General features: G+C 43.3%; 1 protein-coding gene and 1 long non-coding RNA gene across 38 annotated transcripts in view; both read right to left on the bottom strand.

Moving 5' to 3' along the window:
* LOC118374629 (trichohyalin-like) overlaps window positions 1–20,082 on the bottom strand; it is a 127,190-nt gene that overhangs the window by 45,277 nt on the left and 61,831 nt on the right. For all 37 annotated transcript variants that reach the window (XM_052483559.1, XM_052483564.1, XM_052483560.1 and 34 more), the window contains 2 exons: window positions 16,033–16,117; window positions 14,638–14,749 (listed from right to left, as the gene is read on the bottom strand). In XM_052483559.1, coding sequence (XP_052339519.1) covers window positions 14,638–14,749; window positions 16,033–16,117 — 197 coding nt within the window. The remainder of the gene's footprint in view (window positions 1–14,637; window positions 14,750–16,032; window positions 16,118–20,082) is intronic.
* LOC127912859 (uncharacterized) lies at window positions 6,233–8,403 on the bottom strand. Its single transcript, XR_008083730.1, has 3 exons — window positions 7,986–8,403; window positions 7,105–7,243; window positions 6,233–6,689 (listed from the first exon to the last, which is right to left on the bottom strand). It is a non-coding gene; the product is annotated as an uncharacterized LOC127912859 (long non-coding RNA).

Below are 20,082 nucleotides of genomic sequence, written 5' to 3'. Positions count from 1 at the left end.
AATCGATGATTTTTTTTTAAAATGTAGAATTTTTGTGAATTATATAAATAGGACTGGTGGAGTTATGTCACACATGCAGCAAACAGAAATATAGAAATGTCTGCTCTACCCCAAATTATAACCAACTAATTGCAGCATTACCACAAAAAATGTAAGAGGCAAGTAGAAGGGAGAAAAAGTAAAGAACTTGTCTGTCGGCCCTGCATTAAAGAACATAAATGGTTAAAGAAAAGTGTGATAAATAAAAACATATACCAATTTCATTTAAGGACCAAAAAATTGACAGCTGTGCCATATAAATTGCAAAATAGTTGGGAAGAGATTTTCGATGTACCAATTACATGGCACATGGTTTATGAATAGATACACAAAACAACGTCGGATTCAAAACTTTATATTATTTATATTACTATACAGCCTTTTTGCAACCAATAGAATGTTATATATATGGGGATACAATCTTGCAGATTTTGCTGTGAGGAGGCAGACTCGTTAGATCATTTATTTTAGTATTGTCCATATGTAGCTCGTTTTGGTCACAGGTCCAGGAATGGCTGAAGAATTGCAACATTTGTCTAGAACTAACGCTGCAGATAGCAATACTGGATGATTTGAAAATCCACAATCAATCAATAATAGAGTAATTATTTTAACAAAAATATTTATTTTTAATTTACACTCTGTAGAAGCTATGAGAATAGAAAGGTTCAGTACTTTTGTGAAGCATCACAGCACAGTTGAAAAATATATGGGAAATAGAAATCCAAAATGGATGGTGTTGAGAGATAGATGGGAGGTGTTGAATGGAGCTGAAGGGTGGGACTAATAAGATAATTAATGTAAAACATACGGGGTCTGTACAATGTATATAGGTTCAGAAATGTTGAAATAGCACAGCTACAAATCAAACTGGATGGACATCAGAAATAGAGGAAGGACTAAAAACAAACAAAATATTACTATTGTAAAATAGATTGTGTCTGTAAAAATGTGTATAATAAGTATAAACTGAAGGTAGAAGCCTAAGTGTTATTGTTTATTAGTTTACTCCAATTGGAGGAAGGGTGGTAGGGTTTGCGGGAAATAATAAATATATATTCTAAAAAAAATGTCACATGTATTTAGACCTGTTGTAGACCACACTGTTGTAGACCACACTGTCACATATATTTAGACCTGTTGTAGACCACACTGTCACATGTATTTAGACCTGTTGTAGACCACACTGTTGTGGACCACACTGTCACATGTATTTAGATCTGTTGTAAATCAAATCAAATCAAATCAAATTTATTTATATAGCCCTTCGTACATCAGCTGATATCTCAAAGTGCTGTACAGAAACCCAGCCTAAAACCCCAAACAGCAAACAATGCAGGTGTAAAAGCACGTAGACCACACTGTTGTAGACCACACTGTCACATGTATTTAGACCTGTTGTAGACCACACTGTCACATGTATTTAGATCTGTTGTAGACCACACTGTTGTAGACCACACTGTCACATGTATTTAGATCTGTTGTAGACCACACTGTTGTAGACCACACTGTCACATATATTTAGACCTGTTGTAGACCACACTGTTGTAGACCACACTGTCACATATATTTAGACCTGTTGTAGACCACACTGTTGTAGACCACACTGTCACATGTATTTAGATCTGTTGTAGACCACACTGTTGTAGACCACACTGTCACATATATTTAGACCTGTTGTAGACCACACTGTTGTAGACCACACTGTCACATATATTTAGATCTGTTGTAGACCACACTGTTGTAGACCACACTGTCACATATATTTAGACCTGTTGTAGACCACACTGTCACATGTATTTAGACCTGTTGTAGACCACACTGTCACATATATTTAGACCTGTTGTAGACCACACTGTTGTAGACCACACTGTCACATATATTTAGATCTGTTGTAGACCACACTGTTGTAGACCACACTGTCACATATATTTAGACCTGTTGTAGACCACACTGTTGTAGACCACACTGTCACATATATTTAGACCTGTTGTAGACCACACTGTTGTAGACCACACTGTCACATGTATTTAGATCTGTTGTAGACCACACTGTTGTAGACCACACTGTCACATATATTTAGACCTGTTGTAGACCACACTGTTGTAGACCACACTGTCACATATATTTAGATCTGTTGTAGACCACACTGTTGTAGACCACACTGTTGTAGACCACACTGTTGTAGACCACACTGTCACATGTATTTAGACCTGTTGTAGACCACACTGTTGTAGACCACACTGTTGTAGACCACACTGTCACATATATTTAGACCTGTTGTAGACCACACTGTTGTAGACCACACTGTCACATATATTTAGACCTGTTGTAGACCACACTGTTGTAGACCACACTGTCACATATATTTAGACCTGTTGTAGACCACACGTTGTAGACCACACTGTCACATATATTTAGACCTGTTGTAGACCACACTGTCACATATATTTAGACCTGTTGTAGACCACACTGTTGTAGACCACACTGTCACATATATTTAGACCTGTTGTAGACCACACTGTCACCACACTGTCACATTTTAGAGACCTGTTGTAGACCACACTGTCACATGTTTAGACCACACTGTCACATATATTTAGACCTGTTGTAGACCACACTGTTGTAGACCACACTGTCACATGTATTTAGACCTGTTGTAGATCACACTGTTGTAGACCACACTGTTGTAGACCACACTGTCACATATATTTAGATCTATTGTAGACCACACTGTTGTAGACCACACCGTCACATATATTTAGACCTGTTGTAGACCACACTGTTGTAGACCACACTGTCACATATATTTAGACCTGTTGTAGACCACACTGTTGTAGACCACACTGTCACATATATTTAGACCTGTTGTAGACCACACTGTCACATATATTTAGATCTGTTGTAGACCACACTGTCACATATATTTAGACCTGTTGTAGACCACACTGTCACATATATTTAGACCTGTTGTAGACCACACTGTTGTAGACCACACTGTTGTAGACCACACTGTCACATATATTTAGACCTGTTGTAGACCACACTGTTGTAGACCACACTGTTGTAGACCACACTGTCACATATATTTAGACCTGTTGTAGACCACACTGTTGTAGACCACACTGTTGTAGACCACACTGTCACATATATTTAGACCTGTTGTAAACCACACTGTTGTAGACCACACTGTCACATATATTTAGACCTGTTGTAGACCACACTGTTGTAGACCACACTGTCACATATATTTAGACCTGTTGTAGACCACACTGTTGTAGACCACACTGTCACATGTATTTAGATCTGTTGTAGACCACACTGTTGTAGACCACACTGTCACATATATTTAGACCTGTTGTAGACCACACTGTCACATATATTTAGACCTGTTGTAGACCACACTGTTGTACAACAAAGGACCTAAGAAAGGACCTTTTAAACGAAAGGAAACTTCTTGGCAGGGTTGACACTCTTATGTAGGTGTCATAACCATCCATAAAATAATGCAATATATGTCACAACAGGTGTATGGGTCATGACAATGTTCTGACCATATTATGACAGGTTATTACAAGTCATGTCAGTTGTTATGACATGGTTATGACCATTTGACCATTTGTCGTCCAGAGCAGAACGGTGGGCTGTCAAGCACCCGCCTACTCATCTCTTTGCATTGAGGGATACATCTCGTTATTTGAATACTTTTTTGAATATTTGATGAGGGGTGTTGATGTCAACTGTCTGTATTCAATGGAGAGTGAGATGCTATGTCAGTCTCATGAATATTCAAATTTCAACAGGGACAACTCCGATATTAAGTGTTTTTTCTCCAAGTTGCTGGGATGTCACGTGCATCACACTTATACATCAGTACATTGGTAACAACCTAAGCATTACCAAACTTCTATTAGATCATTTCAGCCTCACATATCAAAATAGCAATTAATGTTTATCCTGACTAAATTCGACACTCTGTCATTGCCCCCCATACAAAAACAGATTTTGGGCCGAGAAATGTTGGGGCCCCCCCCTCACTCTGGCAGAGCCTGTTTTGCGGTTCTGTGTTTCTAACACATACACTGTAGCACCAAGAACCCCAGGCATGACAGCAGACCCCTCTCTCTGAGCGCTGAAGGATCCCTCATATCCACTGCCTGCCACACATTAATTCACCATCAATTATACAGCACGTCCACACACACTCTGGAGTGTTCTAATGACAGTAATTACCTACCAGTCATAAAGAGACCGGTTTCACATGAGCATCTCTCTCCTGGCTGGCTGATGTGTGCGGTCTCGCTCTGACTGGCTGGATGGCTGTGAAGGGACGGTGTTATGATTAAGACTAAATTACACACAGATCCTTTGTTTCCACCGGTGTCAGGGGATGATAATGAAGAACGAGAGAGAAAGAGAGCGAGAGAGAAAGGGGGAAAAAGAGGAGGGAATAGAAAGGAGAGAGAGAGGTGGAGGGGGGTGAACGCACACGAGATGGGAACCTGTTTAACATTTAGATTGTTTTTTTCTACTCACATGTTTTCAGGGGGGTATTGGCAGTGATGGTGGTCTCATCGGGGAAAAAAGACACAAAAAATCATACACACACAAAAAAAAATAGAATGTGTTGTGAAAGGTAGGCCTTGAGAGAGGTGTTCTGGTAAATCCTCATACTGAGTACGGTTACATGCACACAATAATACGATTCTCGTGGATAGTCAGATTAATATAATAGTTTGTTTAAAACGTTTACATGCTTAGCAAGAAGAACGGTTTCCCCTATAATCCTTTTTGCATGGACACATCTGAAATCAGACTGCTGATGGGACTTCAATAAATGCAGAAAATCGGCAATCAAAATAAACGTTCTACCACAGCGAACGTTATTTTTGCGAAGCCTATTTGATTCTGATTTCGGACATATAAAGTCTGTAGGTGACAACTATTTCTCCAATTAATCATTTGAAAGAGTGCACAGAAAACCAGATGTTTTAATCAGCGTTTACATACTTTGATTTTGACCTTTTGCTGATTAAGTTAAGCAGAGTAAAGTGTTTACATGACTATTACCATACTCAGCCTACTGCCATAATCAGTTTAATATCCAATTATTGATCTGCATGTAAACATACTCACTGAGTAGGTGGTTGGGTAGGAGAGGAATCCATACACTAACTCTAAAAGTCTAAAATCACGAGAAGAACCCTTTTGAAATATGAAGGTTGCTTTTAAGGCCTTAGCTGGATCCGGGTAGACACCACATGCAGGTGAACTAAAGTATATTTAAGAACTGCATTTGCTACATTATATATTTTGGTCCATTTCAGATTTTTTTAAATGATGGTTCCTAGGCTGGGGGGAGGGGAAAGACTAACTGTTCACACCGACAATGTCAATGGAGGTTAAGTGCGATGGGCCTACAGTACGTAGTCTGTCTTGCCTACTACTTACTAAAACTATGTTACATACTGTGTACTAATCATACTACATACTATTTAGAACCTATTATTTAGTAGAAATGTTAGCAGTAAGCAACAAATATCAACATACTACAAGGGTTCACACAGAGAATAAGTCAACTCATGCTTAATTGGGTGTTTTTCCGACATCCGTTCATTGTGGTACAGCCCATCCCCTTCTATGATCAGCAGCTGTTGACAAACACACCTGGGTCTTATTAACAGATGCTACTCTTCCACAATAGCATGCAGCAAATTCGTACTGGATGAAAAGCCAAAATGAGTATGATCCTAGCGTTTAAAGCATACAAACATTTTTCAATTTCACATACTACTAAAGTTGATATTTTTGCATACCCAATCAGAGTATAATTTAGAGCGCAAGTACAGGGATTCAGACAGACCCAGTGACACAACCAACATCAATGGCTTGGATTTATATAACACTTTTCAACCTGGTGATCAAAGAAACTCTCCTCATCCACCACAAATAAAACAAGCTATCCCATGCCAATTGAGCCTTTGTTGCAGAGATAATCAACCTCTAAGCCCTGTCCTGTGGATAGAACAACACCAGATAATAATCAACCTCTAAGCCCTGTCCTGTGGATAGAACAACACCAGAGATAATCAACCCCTAAGCCCTGTCCTGTGGATAGAACAACACCAGAGATAATCAACCTCTATGCCCTGTCCTGTGGATAGAACAACACCAGCTAATAATGAACCTCTAAGCCCTGTCCTGTGGATAGAACAACACCAGAGATAATCAACCCCTAAGCCCTGTCCTGTGGATAGAACAACACCAGATAATAATCAACCTCTAAGCCCTGTCCTGTGGATAGAACAACACCAGAGATAATCAACCCCTAAGCCCTGTCCTGTGGATAGAACAACACCAGAGATAATCAACCCCTAAGCCCTGTCCTGTGGATAGAACAACACCAGATAATAATCAACCTCTAAGCCCTGTCCTGTGGATAGAACAACACCAGAGATAATCAACCCCTAAGCCCTGTCCTGTGGATAGAACAACACCAGAGATAATCAACCCCTAAGCCCTGTCCTGTGGATAGAACAACACCAGAGATAATCAACCCCTAAGCCCTGTCCTGTGGATAGAACAACACCAGAGATAATCAACCTCTAAGCCCTGTCCTGTGGATAGAACAACACCAGATAATAATCAACCTCTAAGCCCTGTCCTGTGGATAGAACAACACCAGATAATAATCAACCTCTAAGCCCTGTCCTGTGGATAGAACAACACCAGAGATAATCAACCTCTAAGCCCTGTCCTGTGGATAGAACAACACCAGAGATAATCAACCTCTAAGCCCTGTCCTGTGGATAGAACAACACCAGAGATAATCAACCTCTAAGCCCTGTCCTGTGGATAGAACAACACCAGAGATAATCAACCTCTAAGCCCTGTCCTGTGGATAGAACAACACCAGAGATAATCAACCTCTAAGCCCTGTCCTGTGGATAGAACAACACCAGAGATAATCAACCTCTAAGCCCTGTCCTGTGGATAGAACAACACCAGAGATAATCAACCTCTAAGCCCTGTCCTGTGGATAGAACAACACCAGAGATAATCAACCTCTAAGCCCTGTCCTGTGGATAGAACAACACCAGAGATAATCAACCCCTAAGCCCTGTCCTGTGGATAGAACAACACCAGAGATAATCAACCTCTAAGCCCTGTCCTGTGGATAGAACAACACCAGATAATAATCAACCTCTAAGCCCTGTCCTGTGGATAGAACAACACCAGAGATAATCAACCCTAAGCCCTGTCCTGTGGATAGAACAACACCAGATAATAATCAACCTCTAAGCCCTGTCCTGTGGATAGAACAACACCAGATAATAATCAACCTCTAAGCCCTGTCCTGTGGATAGAACAACACCAGCTAATAATCAACCTCTAAGCCCTGTCCTGTGGATAGAACAACACCAGAGATAATCAACCTCTAAGCCCTGTCCTGTGGATAGAACAACACCAGATAATAATCAACCTCTAAGCCCTGTCCTGTGGATAGAACAACACCAGAGATAATCAACCTCTAAGCCCTGTCCTGTGGATAGAACAACACCAGATAATAATCAACCTCTAAGCCCTGTCCTGTGGATAGAACAACACCAGAGATAATCAACCCCTAAGCCCTGTCCTGTGGATAGAACAACACCAGATAATAATCAACCTCTAAGCCCTGTCCTGTGGATAGAACAACACCAGAGATAATCAACCTCTAAGCCCTGTCCTGTGGATAGAACAACACCAGAGATAATCAACCTCTAAGCCCTGTCCTGTGGATAGAACAACACCAGAGATAATCAACCTCTAAGCCCTGTCCTGTGGATAGAACAACACCAGAGATAATCAACCTCTAAGCCCTGTCCTGTGGATAGAACAACACCAGATAATAATCAACCCCTAAGCCCTGTCCTGTGGATAGAACAACACCAGAGATAATCAACCTCTAAGCCCTGTCCTGTGGATAGAACAACACCAGAGATAATCAACCCCTAAGCCCTGTCCTGTGGATAGAACAACACCAGAGATAATCAACCTCTAAGCCCTGTCCTGTGGATAGAACAACACCAGATAATAATCAACCTCTAAGCCCTGTCCTGTGGATAGAACAACACCAGAGATAATCAACCCCTAAGCCCTGTCCTGTGGATAGAACAACACCAGAGATAATCAACCTCTAAGCCCTGTCCTGTGGATAGAACAACACCAGATAATAATCAACCTCTAAGCCCTGTCCTGTGGATAGAACAACACCAGATAATAATCAACCTCTAAGCCCTGTCCTGTGGATAGAACAACACCAGAGATAATCAACCTCTAAGCCCTGTCCTGTGGATAGAACAACACCAGAGATAATCAACCTCTAAGCCCTGTCCTGTGGATAGAACAACACCAGATAATAATCAACCTCTAAGCCCTGTCCTGTGGATAGAACAACACCAGAGATAATCAACCTCTAAGCCCTGTCCTGTGGATAGAACAACACCAGAGATAATCAACCTCTAAGCCCTGTCCTGTAGATAGAACAACACCAGAGAGGAACCTTCATCCATTAGACTTAAACCACTCAGCTCATTTTAGCAGATACCTTCATCAAATTAATGAAGACATTTATTGTTAAACACATTTTTATAAAACATTAATTTTATAAAAACTTTCTTTCCAATTAAAACCCCCCCAGCAGAGCTGACATCAGTTAAATATGTATACTCATCACTAAGAGATCTGAATTATATATCTGGTGTGTGTGTGTGTGTAGGGTTGAATTCCTAAGCATGTCTCTGAGCTGATTACTTAATGGTGATGATCATGATGAGTGTGTGTGTGTGTGTGTGTGCGCGTACGTGCATGTGAGTCCTCCTCTGCTTAATGCTGATGACATGTCCCTACATTAGTTTGGCCAGTGAGCCAACAGCAGATCAGATAAGCCATATGACTCTGATGGCTTTCTTCATTACATCTGCTCTGACACATAGCCTCATCAGAATGTTTCGCAAATATACGCCAGAAAAAGAGAACTCGCCGATCGAGCTAGGCTGGCACAGGGAACAGCCGTACAGTCCTGAGAAAAAGCCCTACAAATTACAACATCAATAGTTGGATGGTTTGTTTTGAACTTTTCTTCAAGGTTTTGTCTCGGACATACAGTATATGTTAGTTAGGTCCCGCTACAACAGTCCCGACTCAACAGTCCCGCCTCAACTGTGCCTTTCTAGAAGACGCTCCAGCGTCAACACTGATGGTGTGTAAACAGGGCCGGGGTCAGAGGGAGGGACTAGTGAAAAGATAGGGGTGGTGAAATTAGAATCTGTCCATGCTAGCACAGATCAATCCTGGGTCAAATACCTTCAAATAGGTAAGAACACGCACCTTTTACACATCCCTTTTCCCCCAAAGAGTTAGTGTCCAGGTCTCAATTTCCTATGATCAGAGTGAGATACCCGTACGTGTGTATGTGTCAGACAGTGGCCAGTTTGCCTGTCCAACCGTCACCTCTCTCAAATGAAGCACAGGATTCCTGCCTAATGAGCTGTGTGGGATGGAGATAGAAGGAGAGGACACACACACACACACACACACACACACACACACACACACACACACACACACACACACACACACACACACACACACACACACACACACACACACACAAAACAAGGTCGATCTGTTTCAGTACACACTAGAGGTTCTCTCATTACACCAGATAGCATCCTTTAACCCTCTAACTACTGTTTCTACTGCAGGGCTTTAGTAAGGCCACCTGTCTGTGACAGATCTAAGTAAGACTAAGATAAATACTACTGTATACAACACATGAACACACGCACACACACGAGCTAACATGCACACACACGTGCACCAAATAACTTAATAAGAAGAAATGGTCATCTTGCAGAAGTAATTCTAAAACAATGTATCGCCACTCAGTGCCACTTATGGTTGTTCATCAGGTAACATGTCTGAAGAGTTCTGGTTGTCCATCAGGTAATATATCTGAAGAGTTCTGGTTGTCCATCAGGTAATATATCTGAAGAGTTCTGGTTGTCCATCAGGTAATATATCTGAAGAGTTCTGGTTGTCCATCAGGTAATATATCTGAAGAGTTCTGGTTGTCCATCAGGTAATATATCTGAAGAGTTCTGGTTGTCCATCAGGTAATATATCTGAAGAGTTCTGGTTGTCCATCAGGTAATATATCTGAAGGGGTCTGGTTGTCCATCAGGTAATATATCTGAAGGGGTCTGGGCAGCAGAGTTCTGGTTGTCCATCAGGTAATATATCTGAAGAGTTCTGGTTGTCCATCAGGTAATATATCTGAAGAGTTCTGGTTGTCCATCAGGTAATATATCTGAAGAGTTCTGGTTGTCCATCAGGTAATATATCTGAAGAGTTCTGGTTGTCCATCAGGTAATATATCTGAAGAGTTCTGGTTGTCCATCAGGTAATATATCTGAAGGGGTCTGGTTGTCCATCAGGTAATATATCTGAAGGGGTCTGGGCAGCAGAGTTCTGGTTGTCCATCAGGTAATATATCTGAAGAGTTCTGGTTGTCCATCAGGTAATATATCTGAAGAGTTCTGGTTGTCCATCAGGTAATATATCTGAAGGGGTCTGGGCAGCAGATGAGGCCGTTTCAGACACCATTTCATCCTGATTCATCAGAACACCTCATTAGGCTTAACCAGAAGGATCCATCACCTGGACAGTGGACACATATAAACGCAAGAACACACACACGCACGCACACAAACACATGCACACACTCACACACACTGATGACAACACAAGCCTTTTCAGAATCCTCTGCCATATGATCCTCCATATTGCCTACTGAGCAAGAAAAACAACAACATTTGGTTAAATCTGCACTTTCTCTCGCTGACTTAATTACTCAATTAAAATTAGACCTAAACTTTTCAGATGGCGAACTGATATTTACAGTAAACACAACATCTGTGACATCAGAGCAGGCCATATTTATACTGGCCTGCTGGAGGCGGAGGAGATAAAAGTTTGACGCACTAACGAGCGGCTAACGCTAACTAGCAAAAAAGTTCACTTTAGACTCTCATTAAAACACTTAAACACACACACGTACACACACGTGTGTGTGTGTCACAAAGCCATCACTAATGCTGTCAAAAACAGCATGAATGACTCTGATCAGCTCTATGTCAGTGTGACTGGTCTAATCAGTTATGGGGATGTGTTTGAAGATGGCTGCAGAAACATCTTCACTGAACACCTCAGAGCTTTGATTGGAACTGGACCCATGCAGAGACACACAACCATTGATGTGCGTGTGCGTGTACAGCTTTGGCTTTTAAAAACACTTTAGTTCAATACATTGAAAAAAAAAAACATCTAGCACTGATCTATGTGGTACATAAATTAGCCTACAGAATGAATGATTCAACATTCCAACTTTACACTGACAGGAAGATGAGAACTGGAAGACTGGAAGAAACTTTTTCCTTTAACAAGTCCGACGAGAAGGATATCCTGCTTTCCCTGGAACAGGCCCAGATCCCCTCCTTTTGCGTGAAGAAAAGACGCAGGAAAAGGGGCTCCAGATGGGGCGGCCTTCTGAAAATCCGTAGACGAGCTAATAGACTCCCACTGCCATCCGTTCTTCTTGCTAACGTGCAATCATTAGAAAAGAAAATTGATGACCTACGATTAAGATTATCCTACCAAGGGCACATTAAAAACTGTAACATCTTATGTTTCACCGAGACATCGCTGAACAACGGTACGGACAATATAACGCTAGCGGGTTTTTTCATGGACTGGCAGAAGAGAGACGCTACCTCCACGAGGGGTGGGGGTGTGTGTCTATTTATCAATAACAGATGATGCGTAATGTCTAATATTAAAGAAGACTTGAGGTTTAGCTCGCCTGAGGTAGAGTACCTTATGATAAGCTGTAGACCACACTGTCTACCAAGAGAATTCTCATCTATATTATTCATAGCTGTCTATTTACCACCACAGAAAGAAGCTGGCACTAAGACCGCTCTCAACCAACTCTATAAGGCCATAAGCAAAGAAGAAAATGCTCACCCAGAGGCGGCGCTCCTAGTGGCCAGGGACTTTAATGCTGGCAAACTTAAATCAGTTCTACCAAATTTTTACCAGCATGTCACATGCAACCAGAAAAAAAAAATCCTAGACAGCCTTTACATCACACACAGATATGCATACAAAGCTCTCCCCCACCCTCCATTTGGCAAATCTGATCATAATTCTATCCTCCTGATTCCTGCTTACAAGCAAAAACTAAAGCAGGAAGTACCAGTGACTCACTCAATCTGGAAGTGGTCAGATGAGGCAGATGCTACACTACAGGACTGTTTTGCTAGCACAGACTGGAATATGTTCTGAGATTCATCCAATGGCATTGAGGAGTACACCACCTCAGTCATCGGCTTCATCAATAAGTGCATTGACGACGACGTCCCCAGAGTGACTGTACGTACATATCCCAACCAGAAGCCATGGATGACAGGCCACATCCACATCGAGCTAAACGCTAGAGCTGCTGCTTTAACGCAGCGGGAGACTAATACAGACGCTTATAAGAAATCCCTATGTCCTCAGATGAACCATCAAACAAGCAAAACGTCAATACATGATTAAGATTGAATCCTACTACACCGGCTCTGGCACTCGTTGGATGTGGCAGGGCTTGAAAACTATTATGGGCTACAAAGGGAAACCCAAACACGAGCTGCCCAGTGATGCAAGCCTACCAGACGAGCTAAATGCCTTTTATGCTTGCTTCGAGGCAAGCAACACTGAAGCATGAACGAGAGCACCAGCTGTTCTGGATGACTGTGTGATAACGCTCTCGGTAGCCGATGTGAACAAAACCTTTAAACAGTTCAACATTCACAAAGCCGCTGGGCAAGACGGAACACCAGAACGTGTACTCAGAGCATGCGCGGACCAACTGGCAAGGGTCTTCACTGACATTTTCAACCTATCCCTGACCGAGTCTGTAATACCTACATGTTTCAAGCAGACACCATAGTCCAAGGAAGTGAAGGTAACCTGCCTAAATGATTACCGCCACCTGGGACTCACGTCAGTAGGCATGAAGTGCTGTTCATTGACAACAGCTTAGTGTTCAACACCATAGTGCCCATGAAGCTCATCATTAATCTAAGGACCCTGGGATTAAACACCTCCCTCTGCAAATGGATCCTAGACTTCCTTACGGGCTGCCCCCAGGTGGTAAGAGTGGGCAACAACACGTCTGCCACGCTGATCCTCAACACTGGGGCCCCTCATGGGTGTGTACTTAGTCCCCTTCTCTATTCCCTGTTCACCCACAACTGTGTGGCCAAACACGACTCCAACACCATCATTAAGTTTGCTGATGACACACAGTGGTAGGCCTGATCACTGACAACAATGAGACGGCCTATAGGGAGAAGGTCAGAGAACTGGCAGTGTGGTGCCAGGACAACAACCTCTCCCTCAATGTGAGTAAGACAAAGGAGCTGATCGTGGACTACAGGAAAAGGTAAGCCGAACAGGCCCCCCATTAACATCGACGGGGCAGTATTAAAGCGGGACAAGAGTTTCAAGTTCCCTGGTGTCCACATCACCAACAAACTATTATGGTCCAAACATACCAAGACAGTCGTGAAGAGGAAACCTTTCCCTCTCAGGAGACAGAAAATATTTGGCATGGGCCCCCAGATCCTCAAAAGGTTCTACAGCTGCACCATCGAGAGCATCCTGACCGGTTGCATCAACGCCTGGTATGGCAACTGCTCGGCATCTGACCGTAAGGCGCTACAGAGGGTAGTGCGAATGGCCCAGTACATCACTTCCTGCCCTTCCAGGACCTATATAATAGGCGGTGTCAGAGGAAAGCCGCTACTATTTGCTGCTTATTATCTATGTAGTCACTTCACCCCCACCTACGTGTACAAATGACCTCAACTAATCTGTAGCCCCGCACACTGACTTGGTACTTGGTACTGTATATAGCCTCGTTAATGTTATTGTTATTGTGTTACTTTTTATTATTACTTTTTATTTTAGTCTACTTGTTAAATATTTTCTTAACTCTTCTTGAACTGCACTGTTGGTTAATGGCTTGTAAGTAAGCATTTCACGGTAAGGTCTATGCACATTCGGCGCATGTGACAAAACAGTTTGATTTGATCAGAGAGAGAAAGAGTGGGTCTGAGACTCCAAATCAGTTCCTTGCCCCTTCCCTGTGTCCTAGCCCCTTCCCTGTGTCCGAGCCCCTTCCCCGTGTGTCCTAGCCTCTACCCCGTGTCCTAGCCCCTTCCCAGTGTCCTAGCCCCTTCCCTGTGTCCGAGCCCCTTCCCCGTGTGTCCTAGCCTCTACCCCGTGTCCTAGCCCCTTCCCAGTGTCCTAGCCCCTTCCCAGTGTCCTAGCCCCTTCCCAGTGTCCTAGCCCCTTCCCAGTGTCCTAGCCCCTTCCCAGTGTCCTAGCCCCTTCCAAAGTACATTTCTAGGTTTATAAAACAATCCATGCTCTGCTAATCAATTCACAGGACTAATCAGAAGTAGGGAGAGAGAGAAGGATATAAGTTGAGGTGTGTATGTTTACTTGTTCCTGTGTTGTGTGGTTGTCTCTCTGTGTGTTAAGTGTGTTCTCCATGGCCTGCTGTAGGGCCAGTCTCAGCTCTGCAGACTGCCTCTCCAACCTCTCCACTGTCAGCCTGCAACACACACACACACACACACACACACACACACACACACACACACACACACACACACACACACACACACACACACACACACACACACACACACACACACACACACACACACACACAGGTAAACATCACAGTAGTAGGGGGCTTAGGAAAGGGGCTAGGACACAGGGAAGTGCCTAGGGACTGATTTGGAACTAGGCCAAATAGTGTCAGTAAGAACAGGGGGGAATCTGAATGTGATCGATAGGGGGTCTATTTCTGCTCTGCCTCAATAGAGACTGGCTGCCGTGGTTACTCGATCAATACGACAAATTATGAGCATTTCCTCAAGCTCCCGACCAACCCCATCCCCAGAGCAGCCCCAGAGCAGCCCCAGCGCAGGCAGCCCCAGCGGAGCCCCCATGGACCCCACTGGCAGACCAACTGGGCACAACACAGCTAAATATACACACAATATATAGGACGAGTAAATATACAGATCCTATAGCAAACCTAAATATACGGGCTATATACACATCCACAGTACAGTCTCAATATGCACCAACTTCAATGTATATTCAGGAGTGCTGTACATATGTGTTAAAAATTGGCTATAGAGCCCAAAGACAGTCTTCTCAGTTCACTATAAAAAAGATGGAAGAGAGAGGGGTGGAGAAGAGGATAGAGGGGATAATGGGGGAATCAGGGGAAGAGAAGGAGGATGGGATGGGGAACTTCCCAGAAACAGCTGAAATCCATTTAGCATCATGTTCATGTTTAGTTGAATAATGACCATTTGGGAGCGCTTTTCTCATACAGACTCCTCTTAGCTATTGGCCCATATGGATGTTAACAATTTAGAGAGAGGGAGAGAAAGAGAGCGCGAAAGAGGGAGTGAGAGGGAGAAGAAAGAGAAAGGGAGAGAGCGAGAGAAAGGGAGAGAGAAGGGGTGAGAGAGGGAGAGTGAAGGGGAGAGAGAGAGAGAGAAGGGATGAGAGAGAAGGGGTGAGAGAGACGGGGGCAGAGAGGATTCTGCATTAATGTGATGAGGTCACCATACTGGCAGAGATCTAGACCACAACCACAGACAGACACCAGACATTTCATGCTGCATTTATGCTGATGTCATCACAATGCTGAAGAGACACGGGTCAACCTGTGAACTTTGAACTTGGTGACCTCATGTACAGCACGGTACAGGGCAGGCCAAGATGCACATTCTCTAATATGAGTACTGCTGGCATGTAGAGTAACCTTGTCTGAGACCTGAAGAAGTGTGTTAATTCCCTGTGTTCCCTTCTTACCTCGTCCTCTCCTCTGCCTGTCTTCCTTCTCTCACACTCCCCTCCAACCTCCAAACCTCCTCTCCACAACATGACAGCTCCTCCACTGATAAAGGGAGAGAGACAGAAAGAGAGACAGAAAGAGAGAGACATCATGAACACTATTGGCTTCAGTTCAACAGGGAGCAGTACATTATGAACGCATAGGAGGCAAAATGAAACCACATTTGAAAGATGTTTGTCTGTCGAAACATTAATTCATACTTCCCCTGAAAATTACTTCTATAAATTCTAAACCATTTTCATATGCCACAACTAATAACCCATCATCTTTATATTAAAACGTAAGTGCGGGTTCATGTATAATGCATTCTTCAACTATTCAAGGTTATACAGTATGTGACTATTATTCCTAAAGAACAAATTGTAGTACGTAGCAAAGAGATGAGCAATGAACCTTAGATGCAAATAAAATAAAGCTCTAAATAAAATGCAGTCAAATGATTTAAAAAGAGAACAATGCAAGTAGCTTCTCATTAAAGGCACACAAAGCCAGAGAACAAACATTTAGCCACTATGAACCCTGTCAAAACAGGGCTTTGTTGTGTCACACAAAGGAAACACGTCCTCTTTCGGTCAATAGATGGCACTCCTCACCTTACACAGCACACCAAGTGTGCACCCATCCATTCAATCATTTTGTTTCCCTCTCTGTCTCTCTCTGTCTCTCTCTGTCTCTCTCTCTCTCTCTGTCTCTCTCTGTCTCTCTCTGTCTCTCTCCCTCTCTCTGTCTCTCTCTCTCTCTCTGTCTCTCTCTGTCTCTCTCCCTCTCTGTCTCTCTCTGTCTCTCTCTGTCTCTCTCCCTCTCTCTGTCTCTCTCTGTCTCTCTCCCTCTCTGTCTCTCTCTGTCTCTCTCTGTCTCTCTCTGTCTCTCTCTGTCTCTCTCTCATTCTCTTCTATCTACATGGAATAAAATCATATTGTCCACCATGTAGTAGGTTTAGCATAGTGTGTTTATAAAGCATACAAAGGTTTTTGCTCTTTGTGAAACAGAATAGCCTTGCATTTTCATGCGTCAGTTTTTCAGCGAGTCACCATTTGCTTAAAAGACACATTTTCGGATAACCTCTGTCGCCCCTTTTATTCATTGTGGGTTTAAAACCATTGTTTTAGACAGTTTTTGCCACTCAGTCAGGATGCAATATGGAACGCTAAACTCCAGGTCACCTGTGTGTCATGGATGTGTCTGCTTGCATTTACGTGTGTGCATTTTAAAATGGTGAGAAATGGGTATGATGCTATTAGTGACATACGCAGTGATTGTGGTGGGAGGACTGGAGAGAAAAGGACGGGAAAATGAATACTAAAACATCAACACTTGATAAATCCATGATTCATTTATGGCTTTGCAGAATCCAAACGGTTTAAATTGCAGCCGTAGGAAACTGGAACCTGTAAATATTTTACGATGCACAAACAGACTTTGATTTATTTTCATTATTTTATTCCAGCCCACCTTGGCTCGATTGCTGAATCTCAAGGTAAAAGTTTGTTATGAATCTAAATAATCGATATAAAGAGAACAAGTAAAGATGCATCTCAGGTTGATTCACATTCATCAGGAATCAGTTCAATATAACCTCTCTCACACTGACCATCCAGGGAGGGCAATTAATGCTGCACAGGCTTTCCTGTTTACAAACACACAGGCAAAGGTTAGGAGAGCAGACTTTATACTGTAACCCCAAACAACACATGCAGAAACTAGAAAATGCTATTTCAGTTATTAAGGTTGAATATTGTCAATTTCTATGGAGACTGTAGGAGCAGAACAGACCCAGAACCAGTTAGTGTCCTGGCTGAGTGGGTTGTAACTTCCTTCTTTATTTTGAGGGAGTTACAAAAACAGATGGGCCTTTGCCTTACTTCCATCCAGTGATGCAAAACACACACACACACACACACGCACGCACGCACGCACGCACACACACACACACGCGCACTCCCGCTCTCTGTCAGTGTTGTATTTACAGTGATCTGGCAGTGGAAGATGAGCCCCGGGCTATAACACTCTAACACACTACCTAATGCTCAGACTAGCAGGTAATCTGGTGTCTCACATCCTCCTTTGATACACACTGATCAATACACTGCTGTAACACCAGTCATTTTCTTCTGCTTCTACCTGCCTTCTCTCTTTTTTTTTTATTAGGCTACATTTATAATTTATATCACACTGGCTGGATACGCAGACACAGACCTGTGTGTGTGTGTATGTGTGTGTTCTAGAACAATAATAGCAACGATCAGTGCAAATGATAATGTGTTTGGTTGTCTGTGTTCGGGCTCAAAAACGCATTTTGTTTAAAAAAATAATAATTACGTTCAAACGGCTCTCCTGTGAAGTCGTGGCTTGCAACGCACGCCTAGTTTCATGAATCGGCTCTCCTGTGAAGTCGTGGCTTGCAACGCACGTCTAGTTTCATGAATCGGCTCTCCTGTGAAGTCGTGGCTTGCAACGCACGCCTAGTTTCATGAATCGGCTCTCCTGTGAAGTCGTGGCTTGCAACGCACGTCTAGTTTCATGAATCGGCTCTCCTGTGAAGTCGTGGCTTGCAACGCACGCCTAGTTTCATGAATCGGCTCTCCTGTGAAGTCGTGGCTTGCAACGCACGTCTAGTTTCATGAATTGGCTCTCCTGTGAAGTCGTGGCTTGCAACGCACGTCTAGTTTCATGAATCGGCTCTCCTGTGAAGTCGTGGCTTGCAACGCACGCCTAGTTTCATGAATCGGCTCTCCTGTGAAGTCGTGGCTTGCAACGCACGTCTAGTTTCATGAATCGGCTCTCCTGTGAAGTCGTGGCTTGCAACGCACGTCTAGTTTCATGAATCGGCTCTCCTGTGAAGTCGTGGCTTGCAACGCACGCCTAGTTTCATGAATCGGGTCACATATACACTATGCATAGAAATGTATGTGGACACCCCTTCAAATTAGTGGATTTGGTTATTTCAGCAACACCCGTTGATGATAGGTGTATAAAATTGAGCACACAACCATGCAATCTCCATAAACAACATTGGCAGTTGAGCTGCCCCGGTCAACTGTAAGTGTTGTTATTGTGAAGTGGAAACGTCTAGGAACAACAATGGCTCAGCCGCGAAGGGGTGGGCCACACCAGCTCACAGAATGGGAGTGCGTAAAAATAGTCTGTCCTCGGTTGCAACAGTCACTACCGAGTTCCAAACTGCCTCTGGAAGCAACGTCAGCAAAAGAGCTGTTCATTGAAGCTTCATGAAATGGGTTTACACTGCTCTAGAGTCCAATGACGGCGAGCCTTACACCACTCCATACAATGCTTGGAGTGGTGTAAAGCTCACCGCCATTGGACTCTGGAGCAGTGTAAACCCATTTCCTGGAGCGTTCTCTGGAGTGATGAACGGCTCGTCACCATCTGGCAGTCCGGCGGACGAATCTGGGTTTGGCAGATACCAAGAGAACTCTACCTGCCCCAATGCATAGTGCCAACTGTAAAGTTTGGTGGAAAAGGAATAATGGGCTGGGGCTGTTTTACATGGTTTGGGCTAGTTCCAGTTAAGGGAAATCTTAACACTATAGCATACAATGACAATCTAGACAATTCTGTGCTTCCAGCTTTGTGGTAATAGTTTGGGGAAGGCCCTTTCCTGTTTCAGCATGACAATGCACCTGTGCACAAAGAGAGGTCCATATAGAAATAGTTTGTCAAATTCAATGTGGAAGAACTTGACTGGCCTGCACAAAGTCCTGACCTCAGCCCCATCAAACACCCTTGGGATGAAATGGAACGCAGACTGCAAACCAGGCATAATCGCCCAACATCAGTGCCTGACCTCACTAATGCTCTTGTGGCTGAATGGAAGCAAGTCCCTGCAGCAATGTTCCAACATCTAGTGGCAAGCCTTCCCAGAAGAGTTGAGGCTATTATAGCAGCAAAGGGGGGGGGGGGCAACTCCATATTAATGCCCATGATTTCGGAATGATTTTCGGCAAGCAGGTGCCCACATACTTTTGGTCATGTAGTGTATTTAACCC

The sequence above is a fragment of the Oncorhynchus keta genome, chromosome 28 (genome assembly GCF_023373465.1).
Source record: "Oncorhynchus keta strain PuntledgeMale-10-30-2019 chromosome 28, Oket_V2, whole genome shotgun sequence".
In the NCBI taxonomy this organism is placed as follows: domain Eukaryota; kingdom Metazoa; phylum Chordata; class Actinopteri; order Salmoniformes; family Salmonidae; genus Oncorhynchus; species Oncorhynchus keta.
The sequence above is the reverse complement of the archived record's forward strand: the minus strand, read 5'-3'. Positions and strand labels throughout refer to the sequence as shown.